This window comes from Aplysia californica, unplaced genomic scaffold (assembly GCF_000002075.1).
Source record: "Aplysia californica isolate F4 #8 unplaced genomic scaffold, AplCal3.0 scaffold00466, whole genome shotgun sequence".
In the NCBI taxonomy this organism is placed as follows: domain Eukaryota; kingdom Metazoa; phylum Mollusca; class Gastropoda; order Aplysiida; family Aplysiidae; genus Aplysia; species Aplysia californica.
Window position 1 is genome coordinate 17312 of NW_004797736.1, and position 25716 is coordinate 43027.

General features: G+C 36.0%; 1 protein-coding gene across 1 annotated transcript in view; it reads left to right on the forward strand.

The window, feature by feature from the left end:
- The window catches only part of LOC101853958 (calpain-A), a 24290-nt gene extending 5290 nt beyond the window's left edge, over nt 1-19000 (forward strand). The window contains exons 2-12 of the mRNA XM_005105346.3: nt 3820-3963; nt 4290-4430; nt 5344-5537; nt 5885-6053; nt 7667-7747; nt 9376-9464; nt 9947-10119; nt 10868-10984; nt 11426-11562; nt 12162-12373; nt 13014-19000. Of these exons, the coding sequence (XP_005105403.1) occupies nt 3820-3963; nt 4290-4430; nt 5344-5537; nt 5885-6053; nt 7667-7747; nt 9376-9464; nt 9947-10119; nt 10868-10984; nt 11426-11562; nt 12162-12373; nt 13014-13038 (1482 nt within the window). The 3' untranslated portion in view covers nt 13039-19000. The remainder of the gene's footprint in view (nt 1-3819; nt 3964-4289; nt 4431-5343; nt 5538-5884; nt 6054-7666; nt 7748-9375; nt 9465-9946; nt 10120-10867; nt 10985-11425; nt 11563-12161; nt 12374-13013) is intronic.
- Nucleotides 19001-25716: the final 6716 nt, after the last annotated feature.

A 25716-nucleotide genomic window follows, 5' to 3' on the forward strand; every position in this document is an offset into this window, starting at 1 on the left:
TTAACCCCTTCATGACACAGGGTCAGTTCATGCTTCATCCAGCACAGTTTTGGATCACCAGGGAAAAATAGTAGCACTAAATTTAGTTGTCAGTTTCCTATGATCAGACCCGATTCGCAAATACTACTAACCATAAATCTCAAATACACTGACTTTATCATAGTCCTATTTCTAATGAGATGAAGCAGGGAGGACTTTTCTTTAGCTTTGAGGGTGGGCGGGGTGAAAGTGGTTCCAAATATAAATGAATCAAAAAATTTAAAGAACGCATCCACTTCATACTTAAGTCTGTAAAACTTTGGTATAATTACGCACTCCTTTTGGACTCAATTAAGATTGATCAATTCATAATTAGCCATTGTACGTTTGGCCAATAAACTGGGGACGCCAGGGGAGGTTATAGAGTTTAATTTGCCTACCTCTCCGCATTACAGGGGAGGGGGGGGGAGAATAAGTGGCACTCGTAGATGATTAGAAAGAAGGTGACTCCCATGGATAATATATTATGACGGTGTTAAACATGCATTCTATATAGTTGCCTTGTAGGGTTTTTATGGATTTCTGTCTTTATGTTTTTCTTTATTTCAAAGGAAAAGAACTTCAGCATGGAGAGGCATATTTAACTGATTCCGTCCATGATTTTCTCAAGCTCTGGACAGAATTATTTTTCCTTGTTCAGTTTTAGACCTGGGATGTATCTATTTAGAGCCTTACTGTGAAGTTCTAATTAAGTACTCTAATAGGTATTCATTTACCAAAGTGATGGGAATCAATAGAGGAATCTGTTTATATCAATAACAAAGACCTATAATCTGTTTGTATTGTATTTTCCGTCAGACAAAAACAAATGAGGAAAAAAAATTGTGCAACACCTCTTCGAAAATTTTGACTTACCGCATTTTCTCAGCTCTACGAGTCCTTATAATCCATAGGAATCAACACAAACTTGTAACGATATCACCCTAGCACACATTTATGCAAGAATTTCCCAAATTTAGTTGAATATATTTCTTTGAAGGGCTTTTTTATTACACCAGGCTCCGTGTTATTTACCCTTAGATCTAGCCTACATTGCGACAACAAAACAATGATTTTTGCAAGAATTTCGCGGAGTTTCGATCGATATTGGCGCTCAGAGATTGAGGTCAGGTTTGTTTTCAAGTTCTACTTCCTTTCGACAACTTAAAAAGTAGGAACTAAGTTAAAAAGTGCTCATTTGTTTCGGATTTCGCTGAGCCGCTCACAGCAGTCGAATGGATGCAGCGGAAAAGTTCAGAGCCGCTGTCAGCGGCGGAAGGGACGGAATCTGTTAAGGAACTTAGGTAGGCCTACTCCAGTCTTGTGCTCATGTAGGCCTATATAGTTAACTCCTTTAAATTGTGATTCAAGTTTATATGCGTTACCCGAATTTTGACTTAATATATGTCACAGATTTTTTTATTTTTTTCATTTAATATGCTTTTTATTCAATTTGAACTCTACGCCAGGCCTAATTGCTAAGATAAGTTCCACTCTTTGAACCAGTCTGGAGGATTTCAGGGGTCATAACCCCTGCTGTGAGGTTTTTAAAAAATTGGGGGGGGGGGGGTCACAGCCGGGCTTTCCTCTTTGTTTTTCACTATAATTTGAAGTTTTGCAATTAGGTTTGAAATTTTATTCGAAATCATTGATTTACGACACTGTTCTGCAGCACAAAATACAAAACAGTCAGGGGCGAAGGCTGACTTATTTGACAGGGTAATCAAAGTGAGACAGGACTAGATAGGGCCTGGAGATATCACACAAGAATCTTACTCGAGACAGCAACTGGAGTTGTGAATGAAAACAAATTCTGAATTCATATTATTGTATGTTCAACCGCCAAAATAATCGGGAAAGTATCTCATTAAATATTAATTCCAACTATAATAAAATTTAACTTCAGATGTGAATACACAAACACAAAGCAAAGAAGCAGAGATGTCAGTACTACACATGTATTACCAGTGAGTTTAAACTCTTTGGTAGAATATAGGACAATCGTCAATTTTTTATTTTACATTTGGCTGTTTTTGTCTAGCTTTTCACGGCCAGGAGCCGGTGTCATAATCGAGGTCCCGGTCTGATTATAGGACGGTATAAAATTGAAGAAAAAAACAAGAACTCGCAGCAGTCAAATATTATTAGGAGTTACTTCCCCTCACATCTGTGAGGTAGACTCGACTGGTGTAATAGTTAGCTTACATAATCAGTGCTTGTGACTGCTTTTAACTGTGGCCCGAAAGGGTTGAGCAGGGTATATGTGGCAATGAAACAATCTTGAGTGCTGTTCCATTCAACTCTTTTGGTAGACTCTTCCAGCCTCACTTTAAGCTTACTTAATCAAACATTAATTGTGACTGCTTATAGAGTGGCTCGAAAGGGGTGAACAGGCTATTTCTGTGGCAATGAAAGCGTTCAGAATGTTAGGCATACTGTTCATTGGTGATTATGAACGTCTTTTTACATTTAATTTATGAGGTTTTCGTTTATGGGTGAATTTGACTGCGACAATGTTTTAAAATTAGGAAGGGAAGCAGTGGTTATTTAATTATATAGATGCTTCGCCACTGAAAACAGTGCATCTGTGTGCTGGAATGAAAGTAGAAATTTACTGGAATTCATGAATGTTGTGGGGGTAGAAATCATGATCATGATGATGGATGATGATGTCACCTTTTAGACACTCAACAAAGACTGTAATGAAAGAGTGAATTAATTTTCATTGCACATTGAATTTTGTGATGTGCATAAAGTTTAATGTGAGGCAAATACTTAAAGAGCCCTTAAGTGCCTCATAATCAGAAGGCAGAATGCTCGGTGTCCGATGTTAACCCCTTCGTGACACAGGGTCAGTTCATGCTTCATCCAGCACAGTTTGGGATCACCAGGGAAAAATAGTAGCACTAAATTTAGTTGTCAGTTTCCTATGATCAGACCCGATTCGCAAATACTACTAACCATAAATCTCAAAGGTAAAGATTTCTGTGTACGGAAAAAATATTCTCGAATGTGAATCTGCGATTAGTTTTACGAAATGCACCTAATAAAAGCAGTATGCAGAATACAACCTATGATAAACGGTGTTAGTCATCATGGTACTCGTGCTTTGCAAGGCATGACAAATGGCGAACGTCACTGCAGCTTCTTGGCTCGCTCGCTCTGCGTGTAAGAAATAATTACAAACGATGTACATCATATAGGTTGCGACGGGGTTCATGTGTCACTGTCAGCAGCTTTTGTTGATATATATAAGAAAATCTCGCCCTCTCACTGTAGCTGATTATGATAAAACTCTCACTATACAATGTACAAAGTTTGATGTACATTGAAGAGGGACTTCACTAAAATACTTTAAAAAGGTGAACATCATTATAAAAGGACATGTTTTACATGAATGTTTAGGACATTTCTTTTAAAGGGTAGAAATACTAGATGGGACTCGAGACTTCTGATAGTGAACGTTACAGCCCAGCGTAGGTCCTCGTTTTAAGACAAGTAATTCTAACTGAGGTTCTGCTGTACAGATTTTTTTGTCTTCTTTTAATAATAATATCTTCAAAACATTAGTAGGCCATAATAATCTGTCCCTGCCAGACATGTAATGATTCCCTGCTACTGACTTTAGCCCTTATATTTTTTTAAGTCTAAAAGACTGGGGGGTTTTATTTGATGTTGTTATTTTGACTATTTGACCCCTAGAGCTTTGAAACTATGAACAGGAAAGAATGTCATTGCCATAATATATATAATCATATTAAATCAGGAAATTCACTTTGTTGGGTTTTTTTAACTTTTCAGACTGAGAAAGGGTACGAGGAAATTTGCCAGTCTTTATCGCCAAATAATCTTTTTGAAGACCCTGACTTTCCAGCAAATGACTCTGCCCTGTATCTTGACCCTAAACGGTATCGTGATTCAAAAATAGAATGGATGCGACCACAGGTTTGTACTTTTTCTTCTGATCATTCAAGCTTAGGAATATTTGTCCTTGACGTAGGCTCAACATTAGTATCCTAATTTTTTGTCTTAAAAATTTCTTTCTGGCTTTGTGAAAGACACAGATGCCTGCTTTCTTCTGGTTGCAAAAAAACAGTTACTTTTTAAATTTCAGCTACGTGTACTTTATGAATAGAAGCTGGAACCCTTTGAATACAAATAATGCTAAGAAAGACCAAGAAAGAGGTGGTTTAACTTTTGTTTAGTTCATTATACACTTATTCATTATGATCTGCTATCTGTTTTTCATCTTAACTGGTTACTTTTTTCAGGAAATACTAGGTGATGGAAATGAGGCTGAGCTTATAACAAATGGAGTCACAAGAGACGACATCAAACAGGGCATCCTCGGAGATTGTTGGTTCCTTTCTTCATGTGCTGCAGTTTCTCGAAGAGATCAGCTGGTGACAAAAGTAATTATGTCAGATTTACTACCTATAGTGTGTTCTTCAGAGTTGAGCTTTCATAGAATCAACTAGTATCTTTGGTACTACTCTGTGATGTTAAACTTCTTTCCCATCCGTATTCCTGTGTTCTAGAGGTTAGGTTGCAACATGCCAATAACGTTGGTTCCATATCAAGATTTGAGCTGAGTTTCAAATTTATGAAAAGAAAATTTTGAGTCCAGGTAAAAAATTCTTCTCTTTTTAAAAAAATACTAACCCTAAGGTATAATGAACATTGTGCAGAGAAATACTAATGGTGCAATTTGAACGTCAGATGTGAGCAGTGGTTATAATCACCTATCTTTTCATGTTGAATATTGTATTCAGATGCTTCCACTAGGTCTGTATATATCAATTCCCTACTTTTTCATTCCGTATTTGAAGTTGTAAAATTTATTGTTGCTTTCACAAAACATTCAGTTTTAGAACTGCTATTTCCCTTTTCCTTCCTTGCATAATTTTTACATTATAATGACACTGTGTAGTGTACTGTGCAAGAAGGCCACATGTCTAATACAACCTTTTTTTTCTCTTCGATAATTGTGGGTGTCCATCTTGGGCGGTTTCAACTGTTCTTGTAAAAAAGCATTTTCAAAGGCTTCAAGAGTTATCTTCTTCACATTAGATTTTTTTTTTTTTCTATTCGTACGTTAATTCAAACTAAGCTACTTCAAAAATTGAGTTCAAATTAAAGTATGAATGTATCTAAAATTGTACAGTGTCTGTAGAAATGTTTAATTGCAAGCATAAATATATAGGAGATAAGGAGTGGGATGCCTCAGTGAGGTCACCCCTCTTTGTTCAGAAACTCTACAAATTCTGGTATGTTTTCGATTACATTCCACTTTTTGTTAAACCACTCGTTTCTGTTAATCCACAGATAATACCAGCCAACCAAGTTCTATCTGGGCCAATGTACAATGGTCTGATTCGCTTCAACTTCTGGCGGTTTGGTGAATGGGTCATGGTGGTTATAGATGACCGTCTGCCTACTGTCAAGAAAAAACTCATCTATGGTCAAAGCAAAGATCCCAAGGAGTTTTGGGTGGCGCTAATGGAAAAAGCATATGCTAAGTATGTGAAATTAATTCACAGTTAATAAGACTTTTTTAAATATTATTAAGTAAATGGTAAGATCATGTAGATTTAGGACTGGCAATAGGTAAATTATAAGGCAGATTTGCCATGGCCACATGTTCAAGAGATTTCTGTCTCTTTGTTATTTGAGATGGTGAGGTGATTTGTTAATTCTAAATGCTACTGCCATGGATCTTTTGGCTCTTCTTGACTAAAGTTATTGTTGTGCAGTTGAGAAAAAGTTTGTTTTAATTTCCATAAACACTTTTTTATAAAAGTAAAATGATTGATTGCTGTCTCTAAGATGTTTATATTAGTAGTTTCGTATTCTTTTCTTTCTTCAGACTCCATGGATCATATGAAGCATTAGAAGGGGGAATAACAATGGATGCTCTTGTTGATTTGACGGGTGGACTGGCTGAAAGATATGAACTAACAGAGTATGACCCAAGCCTTTATAAGCTCATACTTCGAGCACATAAGTCAGGAGCATTTATTGCTTGTTCACGAAAGGTACACATATTTGAACATTGTTCTTTGATCTTTGTCTTCTTTTAATCAAATCGAATAAGTAAAAATGTGCGTATTTAAAATGCAGACAAGAATGGAAAATTGAAATGTATGAAGAAAATTCTATCGTGCAGTTAGCTTGAGATGAACATGTGGGGTACATGTGTAGTTGCAAATGGAAGGTTTATCTTAATCACATTTGTTTAGAAAGGGTGGTTTTATATTGTAAAATAGACATCTTTGCTCAAAAAATTATTTCTTAAGCACACTGTTTGTCACTAAAAAAAGAAAAGAGTGAACTGCAATTGTTTTCAAGGTGTTAGGCATCATTAGCTTAAAATAAGTATTCACCTCCTAATATAGCCCTGTTGTCAGAATTTTTTGTAATCTGTAAATCATTTTTCTTTGTTAACAATAACCCATTTATTTTTCAAAATATGTTTCTCTGCAGTATCTCTATTTTTTAATGAAGACGTTGATAATATGTGAAGTGTGCTGACAAAGTGAGTTACTTTTCGCCTTCTGTGAATGGAGAGATGGGCCGAAAACCAACCCATGGGTCAAATTTGCAGATTTTTCAACTGATACCACTTTTTTAAAGTGTCTTTTATCTTTCATACTAGTATATTGTAGATACTCAACCTTTAAATTTGATTGATTAATCTTTATCCATTGGGCTGACTTGAAGAATTTACTCATTTATCAGCACATCTCACATAAATCAACATAATGTGTTCAACACCTCTTGAGGCATAACATTAACATTTGACAGGTACTGTACAATTTTAACTCTACAAACCCCAGCTCATCCCTCCTACCTGTACCCTTCTACAGATCGAAAGCATGCTTCAGAGCATGAGGAGTGTAAAGCTCGAAGTCATACATAGGGAACCCCAATGCAGGGGTTCTGTAGTATCAGCGGTGCAAGGCTTAAAGTGGTAGTGCACTATTCATTTCCTACATTTGACATGAGCAGCTTATCTCATATTAGGAAGATGAAATTGATTCCAGCCTTTTCATTCATCACAATGTGTGATTAAAACCAAAGGTTGTATGTGAGCTTGGTCGATTCCTGAAAAAAAGGTGTCCTCTGTTATGAATGTGCAAGAATGATGTTGATGAAGACATTTTGTTAATTTTCAAATACAGATTCCTTTCCCACAACATTTGCTCCTAATCTTTATATAAATAAAATTTATGACACTCCCTAAAAATAGCATGGATGTTCAATTTTCGTATTTCAAATAAAGAAGTGATTGATGTTAAAGAGCAATCTTTTCTCAACACTGATAAAAAGAGGTGAATTCATTATGTCTATCCACGATTGCAAGGACAAGGATATTAACCCTATCCGTACACCCTGGGGTCATTTTGTACCCCTGGGGTTGTATTCTTCACATTTTAGAATACTTCTAGTTCGAAGATCTCTTTGAAACTTTGAGTATTTCTCAAAAAATCATTTTGACAGATTGCTATGCAAAGCGTACGGATCGGATTAACGAGTAAATTTCCTCTTTGGAAATTGGTGACACAGAGTTCCCCAAGTCGTATGGATACGATAGTAAAACGCGCCGTACGGATAGGGATAATGAAGTATCTCTTTTTTTCTTTTTCAGGGAGACTGGAGATCCTCAACTAAAGCTGATGCAAATGGCCTTATTCCCGGTCATGCGTACACAGTTATTGATATAACAAAGGTTTGCAACCCTTCACTGAACACCACTTTTTACCTTTTTAATTTAAAGTTTTCTCAGGATCCATGATAGATATTGCAGAAAAGATTTAAATGGATTCCTTGAATGTGCTCACACAAATATTTTAAAAGGTGAACTGTTTTCCTGTGGCTCATGTGCTTTTGAAGTTTCTCAAGCGGATTAGTTAAAAATACAGTCAAATCTGTGTTAGACGGAATCGCAAGGGAGCCAGAAAAAAATCCCGTCTTAGACAGGGGAATTTCAGGGGAGATGGAGGTGGGGGGGGTCAAAGGCCGATGAGGTCAAGGATCGCTTGTCCGATTGGCAAGCAGTGGTCAAAACTTCACACCTTTCAATTTCAATCCTGTCTGATAATGACATGCGTCAGTCTTACTCACCTCCAGTGCTTGCCTTTCATAGGACCACTGTTTGACCTATTAGAAACAGAAACGTTTGAACATCTCCTTTGCTTTCACCCTTAGCCCCACCCACCTGTGTAACAAGCACAGTCAACCAATGCCACCCCTCACTGCCATCATGTAACAACGATTCGAGGAACATTTTTCTCTGCTGGCCATACAATCAGGGCGGCAGGCATTGGTCAATCTAATTTCACACCTCTGGCTTCTGGTTACCCAGGAAAGTTTGCGCAGTGGCTCGCTACTCGAGCACTCTCACGGGCAGTCGTGAGATTTCACACCCACACTACCCTGACCATCTGCATCTCTCAGAGCTCACATGATGTGGTAACATCTGAGAAGGCCTAGGATAACATCTCTACCCCCAAATTGCACCCCTTACTCCCCTTCCTCACCCAGCGGCATGGCCTTGGCGCATGGTGATAAGTTTAGAGCCGGCGGAACCAAACTTGTAAGTTTTGTTTTAAATCAGGGCTGAGCAGGCAAAGCATTTTCCGTCTTAGACAGGTGAAACCCTCTGAAGGGAGCGGATTTTTCTTTCCGTTTCTGCGTTGGACAGGTTTCCGTTTTACACAGGTAATTAAAGAAGAATATATCAAGGGGGGAGCTGGAAGATTCCGTAAAGACAGGTTTCCGTTTTATACAGGTTTACGTTAATGCAGGTTCGACTGTACCTCATTTTATATATATCTTTAGAATGGGGGAGGGGGGGATCCTGTTACAGTGAAGTCGCTTTTTGAACCTTTAATTGCCGAAAGATTTCATATTTGTCCAAAAATTTTAGAAAATATATAGTCGGCTCCACTTGTGTTGAACTCGCTTGAGTTGATCTTCAGTTATGTTGATCTTTTTCTCAGATCTCCGCACCTCTTCTTCTTTACAGATCCCAACGGTTAAGTTGAACTTCGGACGAGTTGATCCTTTTTTCACTTCCGCGACAACATCAACTAATCAGTAGTCATCTGTAGTTTGATGTCAATGCTTCTTTTTGGTATAGTGAGCTCACTGGTCGAAGGGTGCCACATTTAGTTCTTAGTTATTTCCCATAAGTGGAGGGTGTGCTGATATTTCACTTAGTTAGAGGGTGAAGCAAATGTGACAGTGTTTTATATATCACCTTTCTTTATCATAACAAGGATCTTCACAGACTGATGCAACCATGAAACAAAGCAGAAATTCAATTTTACAAACTAGTCTCATTTATTCCTGCAGATAAAACATAAGATGGGTGAAGAGAAGCTTCTGAGGGTGCGAAATCCATGGGGAGATGAGACAGAGTGGAGAGGATCTTGGAGTGACAAGTAAGTAGGAGAAAAGAATTTATATTGTAGTCTTGGAGTTTTCATATAATATTCATACGTACCTTTGTAGCAGCTTGTTCTTTCACATGCTTAAAGATGAACATAACCCTGAAAAAGCACCTGAGCTTTTCTTCCCTTTAAACAGATGCTTTCCTTCTGCTGCTCTAATGGGCTGCTTGAGTGTAATCAATGAGCACTTTGATGTGAAATACTCATTCTTCTTCTTTTCGACATGGAAAATTATACTCATTATTGTGTTGGAAAGCCATAATCATAAGACAACAGCTTGCAGTGTGCTAAAGGTTCCATGTTTGGTATGTGTCTTATTAAGCATTATACTTAATGCCAAAATAAACTTAACCTCATCCATGTAAGAACATTCCTTCAAATTAAAATCTCTGTACGATTTTGTTTTATATAATTTAGTATGATAACAGCATTAACGTTGATTTGAAAACTTGCCTCATATTTACTTTCCTCAGTGATGTGAACTGGAAGTGGGTGGATGAGGAAACAAAAGAAAAGATTCAGCAAGAATCGAAAGATGATGGAGAATTCTGGATGTCTTTCAAAGACTTCTATCGTCAGTTTGGAGAAGTGACCATCTGTCTCATGGGGCCAGACTTCGATGGAGATGGAGTGTCAGATCGTGTTGGTGTGTGACCTGTTTAATGATGTGTGGCATTTTCTTTCCCATTCAACTGTCATCCTTGATTGTTAATTCACTTAACCCTTTGAACCTTGGAACTTTCCAAATCTGGTGCTTTGTTTTCCGTTTACTTGTGACATAAATGAGCAACTTTGCAATCAGTTCTAACTTTTACTGTAAAGTTATCGATAAAGGTGAGGAAGTTTCATCATTGCTTTTTCCGTCATAATCAGAATAATTTTTTAAAGTTTGATGTGTTTTTTATATCGTGTTGATACGCTTTCTCCTCTTTGAGCAATAGACTTTCTATGCTCCACACAACTTGCTCTATATGTGGTGCTGGTGGTTGGGAGGCGCCACTGCTAGGTACTACTTCTTTACTTTCCCTCCGTCATTTTTGTCTGTCTGTCTCTCTTACTTTTTTCCAAGCACTTTAAATGACCATCATTGTGTCAATGTGCTTCTTTTTACTTAAACAAAAAATAACAAACTATATGTGGCACAGTTCTCGCTTAATTTTAAATCATACAGATATCTTTTCATGGATGAGCAAGCAGCTGTGGCAATAATTATGTGCCTCTTTAAAAAATTTCATGTGAATATTGGAACCTTTATTTATTCTTTAATTTTTATGAATACCACGTAGAATCTGTGTAAGCAGCCTCAACGGCAGTTTTCTCTTTGTATGTATACATATTTCTCTGCTCTTAACAAGGTTAGATTTTTTTACAACTGGCCTGTCTTTTTCATCCAGGTCACATGGAAATGATCCATGGAGAGTGGTCACTAGGTCAGAGTGCTGGTGGCTCACGGAACAATTTGGTGAAATTTGCCACAAATGACCAGTATTTACTCACCCTCACTGAGCCAGGTATAAAATCTTTTCTTTATTTATGGGTGTCACTGTTTCGTTTTTTTCCATGTGCAACAGGTATAATAATATTGTCTGTTGGTTTACATTGTGTATGTTAATGAGTGATAAAAAGAAATATGGAAGGAAATTTTAATTCCCTGACTGTTAGGAAGAAAATCACAAGACTGTATAAGCCTGCCTGTGATGAACGTTAAAATTTCAAGTTGTTTCATTCATGCTGTCCTTATCATGTCCAAGCTATTTGTTGTATAAACACTTCAGTATTTATCAGGGGTACTCATTTGGCTATGTCCTATTGGAGAAGGATGCTAAATTTGGAAGTCCTGCCTCTTTAATAACCTAGTAGTGTTGATAGGGGCGTTAGTCTCATAAACTTACTTTGTTTTGCTTTTACTAGATTTTTTTTTTAGTCCATAAGCTATTTGTTGCTCTCAACAGATGATTTCAACCAAGAAACCGATGATGCTGAAAGTGAAGGAAAAAGCACCATTGTAATTTCACTAATGCAAGAGCACAGGCGATCACGACGCAATGTTAAAGTGAAGAGTTACCAGATTGGCTTCTTCATTTACAAGGTTTGGCTATAAGTTAACTCATTGGTCCTGAATTTTCTTACATGGGGATGTTTTTCATAAGCTTTTCATGGATAGGGTATTTAAGAGAACCGTTGAGGGTATATATTAGTCGAATATCCAAATTCCATAATTTCATAATTTTTGCTTATTTGTTGGAAGCGACACTTTCAAGGTAAAAAAGTAAACCGTGTACAATGTAATTTGACTAATTAAAAAAAACATTGTGATTTTTGTGGTAGTAATGAGAAATTTATAGATCATAGAATCTAGATCTCTTTGTCTTCACTAACTTCCTTGCAAGTTTGAAGCCCATGGTTAACTTAATCAAACAGAGAAACTCAAGAAATTGTCTGTTTCATTTACCTACATTATTTTATTAAGTGTATTGAAAGCACAAGTTCTTATCTTGCTATTTTATCATTTAATTTCATTTATTTCTATAAAAATACATGCAAAGCTTTCTCAAACTGTTGATTTAACTGCATTGCTTTAACAGACTTGGATAAGTTTTTTCTGACTGTTGATTGCTAAAGTGCCACCTACCATACAACCTATAAAGCTATTCTGTTCGTTTATGCTACTGCGGTTTTTTTCTACAGACGGAAGATACAAACAATAAGCTCTCTCTACGCCATTTTCGTTACAACCCTGATGTTGCCAGAACCAACTGCTTTGTGAATTTCCGTGAAGTCAGTGGCCGTTTTGAGTTGGACCCTGGCCACTATGTGATCATTCCTTCCACCTTCTTGGAGGATTGTCCTGCTCATTACATGCTCAGGGTGTTTGGAGAGAAAAAGTTTTCTTTGAAAGGGTAAGTTTCCTGAATTATTTTTTCTTTTAACTATCACCCTAGGAAAGAGAATGCTGAGCAAAGAGCTTTAGCCTTTCTTAATTTTTATTTTTCGTGATTGGATTTTGATAATTTTGTTCTGTAAATGCCAGATTTGCAGTCTTTTTTAATAATTCATATTTGTTTCTGCTTCAGGCTTTATCAAGAGGATTGCAGAAAACGGTCGTTTCAAACGTTTTTGAAAAATACCTAACAACATAATTAAATTGTAATAGTTTAATAGGGAGTGAATCAAATCATCTTGGTAGATTTTACCATGGTGAGGCAAAGCTGTATTGTATTGTGAGTTGTATGTTTGGAAAGGGAAAGAATAATAATGATCTCCAGTTGTGGGTGGTTTCTTTTGGTCTGTGCCGTTGTTTTCTGCATTTGCATAAAGTTCAGCTGAAGACACAATGACATAATAACCTGTGGAACCTAAATTTGAAATGTTCAAGAAAACATTGTTTTCTTCTTTTTCAGTCTCTAACTTTGAATCTTATATTGTCCCTTTATTGTGAGGGAAATTTATGGGCTTTTAGTAAAAAAAAATACACATAAAAGTTCTAGGGTTAAGAAAAACTTTTCTCATAATACTTTGTATTTTCGTATTATTTTTCAGGCCACTGTTACCAACCCATGAATAGGTTAATTTTCCTTGGAGATGAGGAAAATCTGCTCAACTGAAAGGAGTTTATGCTCCTAACAGACTCCAACGCAATGTGTCAGGGAAGGATTGATGGCAATTTGGGATAAACTGGCCTGCTAAAGGTGTTCTTGTTAAGTCATGCAAGCTGTGCATTTGAGGAATGGTGACTATATGTCTTTGGTGTTTAAAAAAAACAAAAAAACTTTTTACATGATATTCAGATGTCACTTATTCCATGGGATCCATACAATCAACATTTATCTCATCATTTAAACTGGCATTGTGTACACATCAGTATAGTGAAAACTGTTTGCTGTAACTACCTATATTTTTTTCTTTATTTTTTTAGGCCTGGTTTCTTTGCCTGTGTGGCTTCCTTGCACACATGTTGTTGTTTTTTTAAAGAGCAAAATCTTTACTTTTTGTAATTCAGTTTTGGTTTATTAGCTTATGGCCATTGTGTTACGTGCTTTTTTATTTCCAGGACAGAAATTAGATATTTTTAGAGCACAGCAGCAGCAAATTCTTATTCTTTGAAAAAGTGTTTTATAACATTTGTATTCATGATTATGTGATCGATTCCTGTTTTCAAGAATGACTTGATTATGTTTTGAAATTCAGCTGTGGTCCTATTTCCATCTATAGCTGACAATCATGTAACAAAGAATTTTAATACAGATCTGACTGCACCATTATTAGGTTTCTTTCTCACTGTACTCACCGGGACCCATCCACCCATCCGTATTTTTACTCTTTTACATCTTGCCTCTTTGATATTTCTCCTCTATAATCCCTGTGACTGATTTGATCCAAGTGCCTCTTCAATTGATAATCACAGATGATGTGGAGTAATGGTATAATGACACAAAATTGAACTTGTTCACATATTTTCATTACATACTTTTAATGTTGTGAGATCTCATTTAAATTGAGTAAGTATTCTCATCTCATTGTTGTGATTTATTACTTTTTACTTTGATAACTGTTGTACTGTTTGTTGTATACACAGCATTGTGATAATGTCTTCTCAGCTTTTGTGAACCTCAATATTTTTATATTACAAATTTGTATTCTCAGCATTATAATTATTGTCCAATTCTGTTTTGTATTTACAGAATTTCTCTTCTCTTGTAAAGTTTTCTGTCTTCTTTTTGATAATTCATTAATAAGCACAGTAATTCAGGTTTAGTCACATGTGTACTTTGACACACTTATGCATACATGCACGCATGCATGTACACATGCGCACAAACACACATATACATACACACACACACACACACACACACATTCACACACACACACACACACACATGCACACACTCACAAAGACACCTACGCACACACACAAGCAATTGCATTTACTCTCAAATACAAACATTAATGAACCTGCAAACACACTCACTCACATTTCTTAAAAGTTTGTTGCTACAATAATGTACTTTTTAGCGATTTGCATCTCTAAATTATCAAAATATATTTTCCAAAAAGTAAGTACAAATTGAAATTGTAGTCATTAATTTGTTCTCACAACTGTTCAACAATTTTGGTAGCTCAATGGTTTGGTTACTGCACTCTTTTGCTTTGTTTTGAAAGACAATTCATTCATTTTCATGATTCTACCCAGTTGTGACTGTGAACTAGATTAGACAGTGGAGTCTGTTCAAATGGAACATGTTAATCCGAAAACAGCGGTAAACCAAAAGACAATACAATCCCCTATTTTTTCCTTCTGTTTGAGCAACCTCTCTTAACAAAAACGTGGGTAAACAGGAAAATCGGGTGGTCTTGCAGATTTTGGTTTAAGCTCTGGTTCATCAGTTCTGTTTCATGCTGTGAAGAATAAAAATAACTCCAGCTTTACAGGCTTCATAAACCTATTGATGTTCAGGACGGACTTTGATGCTCCCGCACTTTTAAAGGGAACAGTCTTTTAATCATGAATAAAAATATTTTGATACATTTCCTTCAACATAAAGCACTCATGTCTATTTAAACTCCACAATGATATTCAACTGAGACTGTGATTTCATCGATATTATATAGAACAAATGGTATTTTTTTGTGCTTTAAACTCTAAATTATTTGTTATCAAATCAAATGAAAGCAGGTTGTATTCCTGCCTTGCGTTGTGGCTTGTAGTATACCTCATATGCTTGTTTTCTTTTTGTAAAGAGATTTGCTAAACATGTACCCAGTATGTGTATATTGTTGTAATTAGTTAAATATTAAAGATGTGCACATTTTGCACAAACATTTTTGCACACAAGTGTAAATTATTTACCAAGCACTCAATAAAGCTAGCCCTTCTTTTTCAAGAAGAACTTTGAAATTATAAACTGTCTCATGTAAGACAAAAGGCAAAACTTTTTATAGACAATGTGACTATCTCTGAAATGTTACTGTTGTATTATAAGAAAGTCGACAGCAAATTAGACCATGTTAAACATTTGTCCGCTTGTCTTACACTGTAGAACAGGATGCTTTACGCCACTGCACAATGTTTGTAAGTTAAGATTCTCTTGCAAAGATAAATATTGCAATCCCTGTCGGAGTTTTATCAATGTCACAGTCATACTTGTGGAAAAGACAATGCGGAACTGATGAAAGATATTAGAAAGATAGGTTCTTCTATGGAAATGGCAATCCTTATTATTTATAGAAATAAGATACCCACAAAAAAGGATATTTGGCTGCATAATTTGTGACAAATTTATTATTTGCCATGACTATATAAGACATTATATCAGAGAACCTTCATTTCTTTCTTGTCGAGCAACATTTCAATAAGAATTCTACAATCAAAATATGTGAGTTATGCCCTCCACATTGCCTTATAATATACATGTGTTGTATTCTTTTCATCTCTGTACGAATATCTAAGCATTACATTCCCGCACAACAGAACTTTTGATCTTTTCTCTCACTATTGTGATTCTTTGCATGTTTCAAAGCTTTTTATTCATTATATCATTTGAATTGTCTGGAAATGTATAATTTTGGTGTATACTGCCAGTAATAGTGCAGTTATCTTTGAATCTGTTTCTGTCTTTCCTTCTTCGAATACTGGGTGATAATTGAAAATATATAATATGTTTAACATAGTCTTTTCAAAATATTCTAAAAGTGATAACATGTTATTGGGTTTGTTTTTTCTATTATCAGTGTCCATTGTGCTCCTTGATGATTACTGTATTGAACATCACATCTCCATTTTGATTGTTCACTTTTGTGACATCTTACCGAAAATGAACTTTTATGCAGAGGAATATATATATATTCACTTGTATTTGATATTGAAGTTTACAGATTTCTCATTTTCTTTTGAGATTTGTGTGTTAATTATTTTAATATTTTGTATTTGGATGTAAAACGTTTTATCCTCATCCAGTGGGTGAACACTTAATTGGAAACAACAAAAATAGTTTGTGATTTGTTGTGACACCCAGGGACCCTGGGGGGGGGGGGGGTTTTATCGCCTGTGAATTTTTTAGTGAATCCAGATATCTAAATATTTTCAAAGAATATTTTTACAATGAATCGTTTTTTATGCTCTTATAAATCAAACTGGTGTAGTGTAAAATGTTTATATATGTTGGATCTAAATTGCTGGAAATATTTTGTTTAATTTTTTACTAGATAAGTGAGATATTAGGCTAAATATTCCATGTCTCAGAAATGTTGGTACATTCGGCAATTCATCTGCTACAGTTCAGGATTTTTTACACAATTTGTCAGGTTTATCAATTTTGTTTCCATTCATTTCGTCTATCTTTGACAATTTGTTACTCATTGGACTTCAGCATTGCTCTTCATACAACAAAATGTTAAAGTTAATAGCCTACAAAGAAAACAGACTTTACTGTATCTAGAACCTCATTTGAGTTCATGTCAGGGTGCTGATTCACTTGACAGTCTATCACAATACTTCTGTTCTAATAGATGAGTCTACCTCAATACTTCTGTTCTAATTGACAACAGTCTACCTCTACTACTATACTTCTGTTCTAATTGATGATAGTCTACCACAATATTTCTGTTCTAATTGACGACAGTCAACCACAATACTTCTGTTCTAATTGACGACAGTCTACCACAATACCTCTGTTGTAATTGACGACAGTCTACCACAGTACTTATGTTCTAATTGACTTCTACCACCAGACCAGTCTGACAGCTGTTACACTGGACAGTCTACTGCAATCCGCAATATGAAAGATTTTCCCTGTGCGTTTATACAGGCTTGGGGCTGTAAATGGCAGTTTTTTAAATGTTTGGTTCTAAAAATGGGAAGGAGGGGGGGGGATGGGCGGGAGGCTGTTATAATGTGGGGGTGATGGTATAAAATTACCTTATGCTATCCTTACGGCAGAACTGATTATTGCTGTAGACCGCGGCCCGGGGGGGGGGGGGGGGGGGGGGGGCGGCTTAAGTACTTAAGTAGACCATATTATCATGGTACACCATCAAGTGGACCAGCACCCATGTCAGTCTCTCTATTTCATTGTACGCACATTTTGGAGTTTTGATTCCATGCTCTATGCTCATGAAAATTCGTATAATTTACTAGGAAGGGAAACCGAGTCTATTTCATGAAAGTATATCATCATCATTATTGTTGATATTGTTTTGAGAGCTGATCTCTATTCTAAGTCACTCTGTATGCTTTTCATTAGCCTTTTATGTGGTCTTATTGCTATCTCTGAATCAGTTTGTTTTGCTTCTTTTACTGAGAAATCTCGATCAGTCAAACCCACTTACACCCCCCCCCCCCCCCTTTCCCTCCCCCTTACATCCCTAAATTTGTTTACCGTCAGGTTTTACCGAAGCACAAAAAGACACGCCAATATAGACATACTATTTGCTCCTTTAAATGATCATCCGCTGACTGCTTGAGTTGTACGGTCTTGACTCAACTAATGTAAATTTACCCAACAAAACCACCAGCGAACTGGCGGCCAGAGGTACACACAGTGCACAGCACCCACTTGGTTGCTGCACAGTATTAATCTCCTCCCTTTCTTCCACTTACAACTCTGCAAGTTAGAGTTTGTTGCCAGTTTGCTCCCTCTCCACCAATTCCACCTCCCTGCCTAACCCATCTTCCTAATCTTGTCCTGCGCATTTCAGGCAGCATGCATAAGTAGCTTCTGATCTAGCAGTTATTTTCCCTTTTAATTTAACAGAGATCAGCATTAAAATCCCTTTATATCACTAGCCCCACTCTTCTGCCAACTACGTGCTGGCTGCAAAGTTGATGGTATGATGGGGTTTGACTGTAAATATAAAGGAAATTTTGTGCCTTCAGGAATTTAGATCACCCCTTCTTTAGTAAAATTTTGACATTCAGTAAGTTTAAGTTTTAGAATGTAAGAGTACATTCTAGCAATTCAAGAATCTCATGGCAAGAAAGAGCACAGAAACTTAAATTGTACGTTGGTATTTTTGTCTGTTGTGCTGTATAGATTATATCTTTTATACTAATAAAAAGAAATTGATCCCCTCAATGAACTTGTATTGGAAATTATAGATGTGAATTTTGCCACCATATACTACAACATATAAAAATGCTTTTCATACAGAGTTTCCAGCACACTAATTCTTTCTTATGTGATAACAGTCCATTAATAGAGATCAAGTAGCAACTTATCTTTTTTCAAAGTTTGTGTGTTTCATTTATTCTGATATACAGTTTGGCAGGACCTATCTTTTCCTTGTACACTGTACTTTTCCAATGATTTATTTCAATTTCTTTTTAATTTTTATGTTTCCAGAAAGTCTATAATCTATTATTATTTTCACTGATGCAAGTTCAATTTTTTATCAAATCTATAAAGTATTTTGTTTATAAAAGAAAATGTCTTGTCAACCAGAGAAAAAAAGTACAACAACATGTATTTTCTTAAAAATTTGTTCTGTAGCAGTTTTTTATCTGAATAAACTTTTTATTCTTTCTCAGAGTAACCTCTTTATACTTATTCATCAGTGATGGTTTAAGTTTAAACTACCAATATCTGATGTTTGTGTTTCTTGTTTATTACACGTCAGCCAAAAGATCCTGGAAGAAGATATAAGGCGTTGAAGTACAAATTATCCTCTTTGACAAAAGTGATTCTTCCCATAGCAAAGCTCTTGGCAGGATTTACAGGTTTATGTTGAGATTGAGAAGATAAGAAAAATTTGGAATGCATTTGATTTCAAAGCCCTTGTTTAAAAGTTGTTCTAGTTCCTGGAACAGCACATGCACTCCAAATGTAAAGTCGGAGACACATCCACTATATCATGTAGCAGTACTGTATTCACTTCACAACTCTGAGAGTCCAAATATAGCAATGGGCTACACCACTAGAGAGAAAACTGCAGGGCAGCTTCTTCTTTTTTTTTTCCGGATCAAAAGAGAACCACACAGTTTGTGTGCACCACCAGATTCACTGTCGGACTATCATCGAGAACAAAAACAAAGAAGGAAAAAGGTAACCGACCGCACCTCTAACACTGACCCAATCCAGTTACTTATTTCACTCATTGAGTCAAGATTATAGAAGCTTCTTTAATTCCTACAAAGAGATTTAGGCAGTTCTATCTTTGTCAGGACTCCCTAAGCAGGTTGGAAATCAGAACCGCTCTCAAATTTTTCTGATACATGAGCCTTGGGATAACAATATATTTTGCCTTGTTTTCTTGGGACTTTACTTTTACTTAAATATCCGCCGCTTATACCTTTTGGGTGTTGCGGGAAGAAAGAGGGCACTTTCAAGGGGAGAGAGAAATGGTGGAATGGTATAGGTCTACTAACAATCCTGTCAACACTATTAGGTTATTTATGAGGCGGGACCTCCAAGTTTAACGTCATCTCCGAAAGGACCAAGTCAAATGGGAATTTCGTGTAAAGTGCCTTTTCCAAGGACACAACACCTGATTGAGCTAGGACTCAAAACCCCCTAACCCGCAATCTCAATCTCATCATTACAGGTCCGATAGCCTAACCGTTAGGTTGCCAATGCTATTGAGGAGGGGGGGGGGGGAGAGAAAGTGAAGAATGGGAGAGAACATGAATTGTTGAAGAAGCAACAAGGAGAAGTGGTGTAAACGTGTGATATCAATTTTAATCTCTGACAGAAATTCAGTTGAACCTGGACTGACATGCAACATTCATTTTCATGACTGATATTGCAACTTTCATTTACAGAACCATCACATTTTTTCTAAAAAATCAATGTTCCTTTTAAAAGCACAGACACAAGTGATACTATTTGATCACAGGTATGCACGATAATAAGAAATCTGAAATTCTCAGGCAATCTTCCTTAAAAAAGATAAATATATTTAGTGCACACTTTGCTGCATGCAACTAAAATGCAAAAGGGAGGGATATTAATTATGTGCAAATCTTGACAGATACAGTCGGGCACAGATAACATGAACACAGAAAACTCAAAATCATGACAGCTCGTACAATTTGCCATTCCCAACTGATGATACCTCTTTTAATTTTTCGTTATCAGTTATCCTGAATTATGGACGTATTGAACATATTTGTCAATCCCTGATGTGTTTGAGTTATCTGTGCCCGACTGTACCTTGATGTGCTGAACACTTCTACAACCTTTCGTGTGGCTGTCAGTGGTAGCAATACCTTTGGTTGTTACAACCAATGGTATTGGTACCACTGACAACCAAAGGTATTGGTACCACTGGCAGCCTCATGAAAGGTGCTGCAGACAGATAGATATATACTCATATCACTGCCTCTGTTGTCAGAGTAGACCCCTTTCCTGATCCCTATTCAAAGTTCTGCTGCATGCTTTTCATTAGCCTATTATCTGGTCTTATTGACTTATAATTGCTATCTCTGAATCATTTTAGTAAGCTTCTTCAAATTGGAACATCTCAATCACTGCAAAACAGTACAACACGCTGCTATTTATACTCCCCTCACATTACATCACCAGCCTTGTTTACCAATGCACAAACATGAACGCCTCTACAAACATGCTATTTGCCCCTTAAAAAGATCATCTTCTACCTGGCAAGAGAAAGAACACTCATGGCTTCATCTACAGGAATGAAGAGCACATCTCCAGCTACAACAACTAGACCTTGGTAAAAACCTTAACTGCAAATACTGGACAATTATGGAGGAGAGGTGTTCAAAACTCAAAAGTGACCATGATTCCTTGTCTCTTATGCTTGTGTCCTGAACAATGCTTATCATTCTACTTAATATATTGAATTAGAAAATCAAACAACAAAATAAATTGTAACAAATGAAAGTCAAATAAGGCAAATGAGTCTAGCATGGAAATTTCTTTCAGGAAGAGCACAGAAAATAACAAAAATAGAGCTGCCAGAAATAAAAGTGAAAAAAAGAACAAGCAAAATTTGTTGTGGATTACCACAAAGACAGTTCAATAAACACTGAGCAGTGATAAAGCAAAAACAAAACAAAAAAACCTACATTAACAGCCAGATTACACCTGCAGGTAAGAGAATTGCGTAATTGTGCAAATACAACAACAAAAGTTTCACAAAAGAATACAACATAACTCAAGCAACATACTTTTCTTAAAAGAAAATGTATGAAAATATACATTACATATATTTATAATGCACTATATCCTATAAAGATGCTCTTAAAAGTGCATTCCACTTAATGTCTTATACAAAAATGTAGGGGTAAAAATTAGCCCTACATATATAGGACAGCTACGACATATTGAACTTCAAGACCATTCTTAACATCAAATATTGCTACAACCAAAGTTTAGAAGAAAAAAAAACTGACTTCAAAAACCGTTCACAACATCAAATACTGCCACAAACAAAATCAAAACAATGCTACTAAAATCATAATCAACTGCATTCATAACGCAAAAATGATTCTCTATAAAAAAAAAAAAAAAGGTCAATTTCAATAAAGAGAATGGCGTGTGTTAGTGCTGGAACTTTATTTCACCAGTGAAGGCAAGACACGAATATTGAGAGTGTTTGGCTACGGTCTAATGCAAGGACATCCCAATATGTGACAAAGAATAAAATAAACATCTGTGAGCTAGTCCTTTTACACAGAAGCTAATTAGACTTGGATAGCCATACATTGGTGTCTAAAATGCTGTTGTTATTGTGCCAACTTATCAGAAAACAAAACTCCACTTGGTTTATGCCATAAATCAATCATAATATCTGCATTTTCATGGCTAATATAGCAGCTTTCATTTACAGAACCATCACATTTCTTTTTAAAAATTAATGCCGGTGTTCCTTTAAAGCACCAACACAAGTTATACTTCTTGATCAAAGGCATGCACAATGAAAGCAAATTCTTCAATCAGAAATCTGAAATTATGTTGTACAGTTCACATTCTTGATGAGCTTACTAGTCCAATAAAGTCATTTGAGATGAAAGTAAAAAAAAAAAAAGTCAGAGGTCGCTGTATAGGCAGGGGCTATAACACCCCTTTCTGAACTGTGAGGCTACTTAAGAGGGAGTAAGAAAATAGTAAAACAAGACATAGATCTAGATCTACATGGAATTGGGCTCAAAGAGAAAGTTGAGTAATAGTTCAGCTTCACTGTATTTCTGCAATACTGAGGGGAACAAAGAGCAAAAGACAACTTTATTCACACTTGTGCCATAGTTCATAGCCATGTGTATTTTCAGTCATACTGTATAGAATATGGAAAACTCATGTACTACATTTTCAAATAAACAACCAATTACTGGTCATCGTAATGTAGCACAATTTGGAGCTTGGTTTATGCGTCTTGAAAAAAAAAATAGACACCACTGACCCATTACAATCTGTCATCACTACAACAAGCCCAACACTCTCAAGAACAACAATGACTGACCCCCAAAAAACTACTTGACTCTAGGATACAATAGCTTCATAAAATTTCTCTTCAATCTAAAAACATATAAATTATAACAGTACAACTGGAAAACATATGTCACACTTTGTCAGTTTTTTTGTTGCGTTTTTTTTTAATAGAAATTTATGCAGTATCACAAAATGAGTGGATGACACAATAGCACTCTCAAAGTTTTAAAATTAAATTTATCTGGCAAAAATCACTATCATCATTTACAGTACATTCGAGACTGGTATGATGAATTCTTGTATCTTCAATCATCAAACACTGTTCCACTTTTCATTAACTTTAACCCTATCCGTACGCCCTGGGGTGATTTTGTACCCCCAAGGTTGTATTCTTCACATTTTAAAATACTTCTAGTACGAAGATCTCTTTGAAACTTTGTACAGATTGGATTAACGGGTAAATTTCCTCTTGGAAAGTAATGGCATAGAGTTCCCCACGACGTATGGATACGATAGTAAAACACGATGTACGAATAGGTTGAATGAATTAAGGTGGAGATAGTAAAACACAGGAGGATAGTGTCTCAGGAGATTGATGACACTCTGAATGACAAAAAGTCCACATAGGGAGGCAGCGTGCTGAAATCAGGCGCTCGTCAAAATAATGAAGTATAAGAAAGTAGCATTTTTCGCTGAATTGGCAATTTTTATAGACTTTTTGTTTTTTGGTTCAACACCTTATATGTCCATGTAAGAACACATTTCCGTGTGGATTTTAAAAAGTAAATTTCCTGTTTCCACAGACTCATCATACGCTAAGGAAATAACAAACTTTGGTGGCCATTTTCTCTCTAATTTTAATTTTGAAACCAGGTGGCCCCCACCTCCTTCAATCGCAAATATCTTGACCTCTATGTAGGATAGATGGGTATTTTTTTCATCGAAAGCAACACAAAAAGCTTTAAGATGATACCAATAACTCCAAATGCCCAAAAATTGACGAGCACCTGATTCCACCATGTCGTGACACATATTTATCTCCATTTTAAAAAAAGAATCACAATCTTAAATTGACGATACCACGGGGGAAAAAAACAACAGATTTGTAAATTACACACAAGTGCAATATTCAGCATCAAGAAATTCAGAAGTAGCCATACATAATGAATACTTACTACACACAAAGGCACTTTCCTCTTTCTCAACTTCCACCACAATAGTCTAAGCTACAATGGAATGAGAAGCACATGCTGGGTTTAAAAGGATAAAATGTTAGAGCTTTATACTTATACTACCCATTTTATTTTATTTGAGGACACTCTCAGACATTACATGTATCACAGTCAAACGGCAAGTCAAACTACTGAAAAGAATTAGATGTTCAAAGTTCCAAGGTAAAGTATGAAGGCAAGTAAAATACTAAGTACATGATTCAGATAGCTATAAAATGTTTGCCGAGTTAGTAAACAGTGCCTACCTCTTAAAATTGGATAAGTTGGCATTATTTTGGCATTTGAAATCTTTTAAGAATTATATTTGGAAAGTAAAGATAAAAGACCCATCTGGCAACATGTCACTTGTTCTTGCTTGCCGTTAGTACATAACACACAATACTCTACAAATATAACAGAGTAACAAGCCTTACAATTTATAAACAGACATTTCAAGCTTACACGCAGAGCTTCATTCAATGCTTCATTCACTTCAATGACATGTACAATATATATACCGAAAACACATGGGAAGCAATCTGTGAAAGATAAGGATAAGGCTATCCTGTAACATACATTATTCAGCAAAAGCACTAGATACATACATACAGATCTACAAAAATTATACACTTTACACAATACAGCCGAATCTGTGGAACTCTACTATCACAGCTTTGCACATGGAAAAAAATTTGAGCTGTACTCACTCCTAATCAGAAACCCAAAAGAGAGGAAGACCAGGAAACGTGTGGAACGTTAACTTCCACTTGTGCAAATCACCAAGAGTGGTGGAATTCAGCAAAGAGCAAAAGAAGAGCAGTAGCTATCTCTTCACTAGCGCCCCAACAACCACTAACTTAAACCTAAAGGGTTAAGTCTCAACATCATACGAACAAAATGAAGTCTTAGTATACAGAAGTTTTGACCCTTGTTTATGATGGCAGCCAAAAGTCGTCTCTTTAAGAAAGAAAAAAGAAAAAACCTTACTGAGCCTTCTAAAGCATCTGATATGATGTGAGTTTTTCCCATGTCTGAAAACAGCACAATGAGTCTGTCATTATTACAATTCAACTGTGAATGAAAGATTCAATTACAAAAAAAAAGGATACGAGAAAGTTGCAAAGCATGGTAAGTGATTTATTTCATAACTTTCTATATGATCAAAATCAGCAAAGGGAAAATCAATTATATAATATAACAACAATACAAAGCGAAACAACTTTTCAAAACATTTTCTCCCTAATGGTCTATCTATGTTAAGAACATGTAAACAAACCTACAAAAAAAATGCGAACTACAAGTAGGCCTAGTCATCCGACTTAATCTGTGGTTTACACTGACAATATATCATAAGACATTAAGCCAACATTGTATCCGTTTGAATTCCAATTTACTATTATTCCTGCAACATTTTAAGGACCCAATTATCGAGTTATGATAGGTTGTCACTGAATTGAGCTAGAATCCATTACAGTGAGGGTACCGGTAGCCATTTTCCAAACGTGGATCAATACACATACGTGACAAGTCTGATTAATCACCATGATAATGGTGTGTTGTTGGCTATAGCCTAAAACCAACACTGGAGTCACTGTACAAAAACTCATCATACAGGAAACAGCAATTCATTAATCCCCTTCTCAC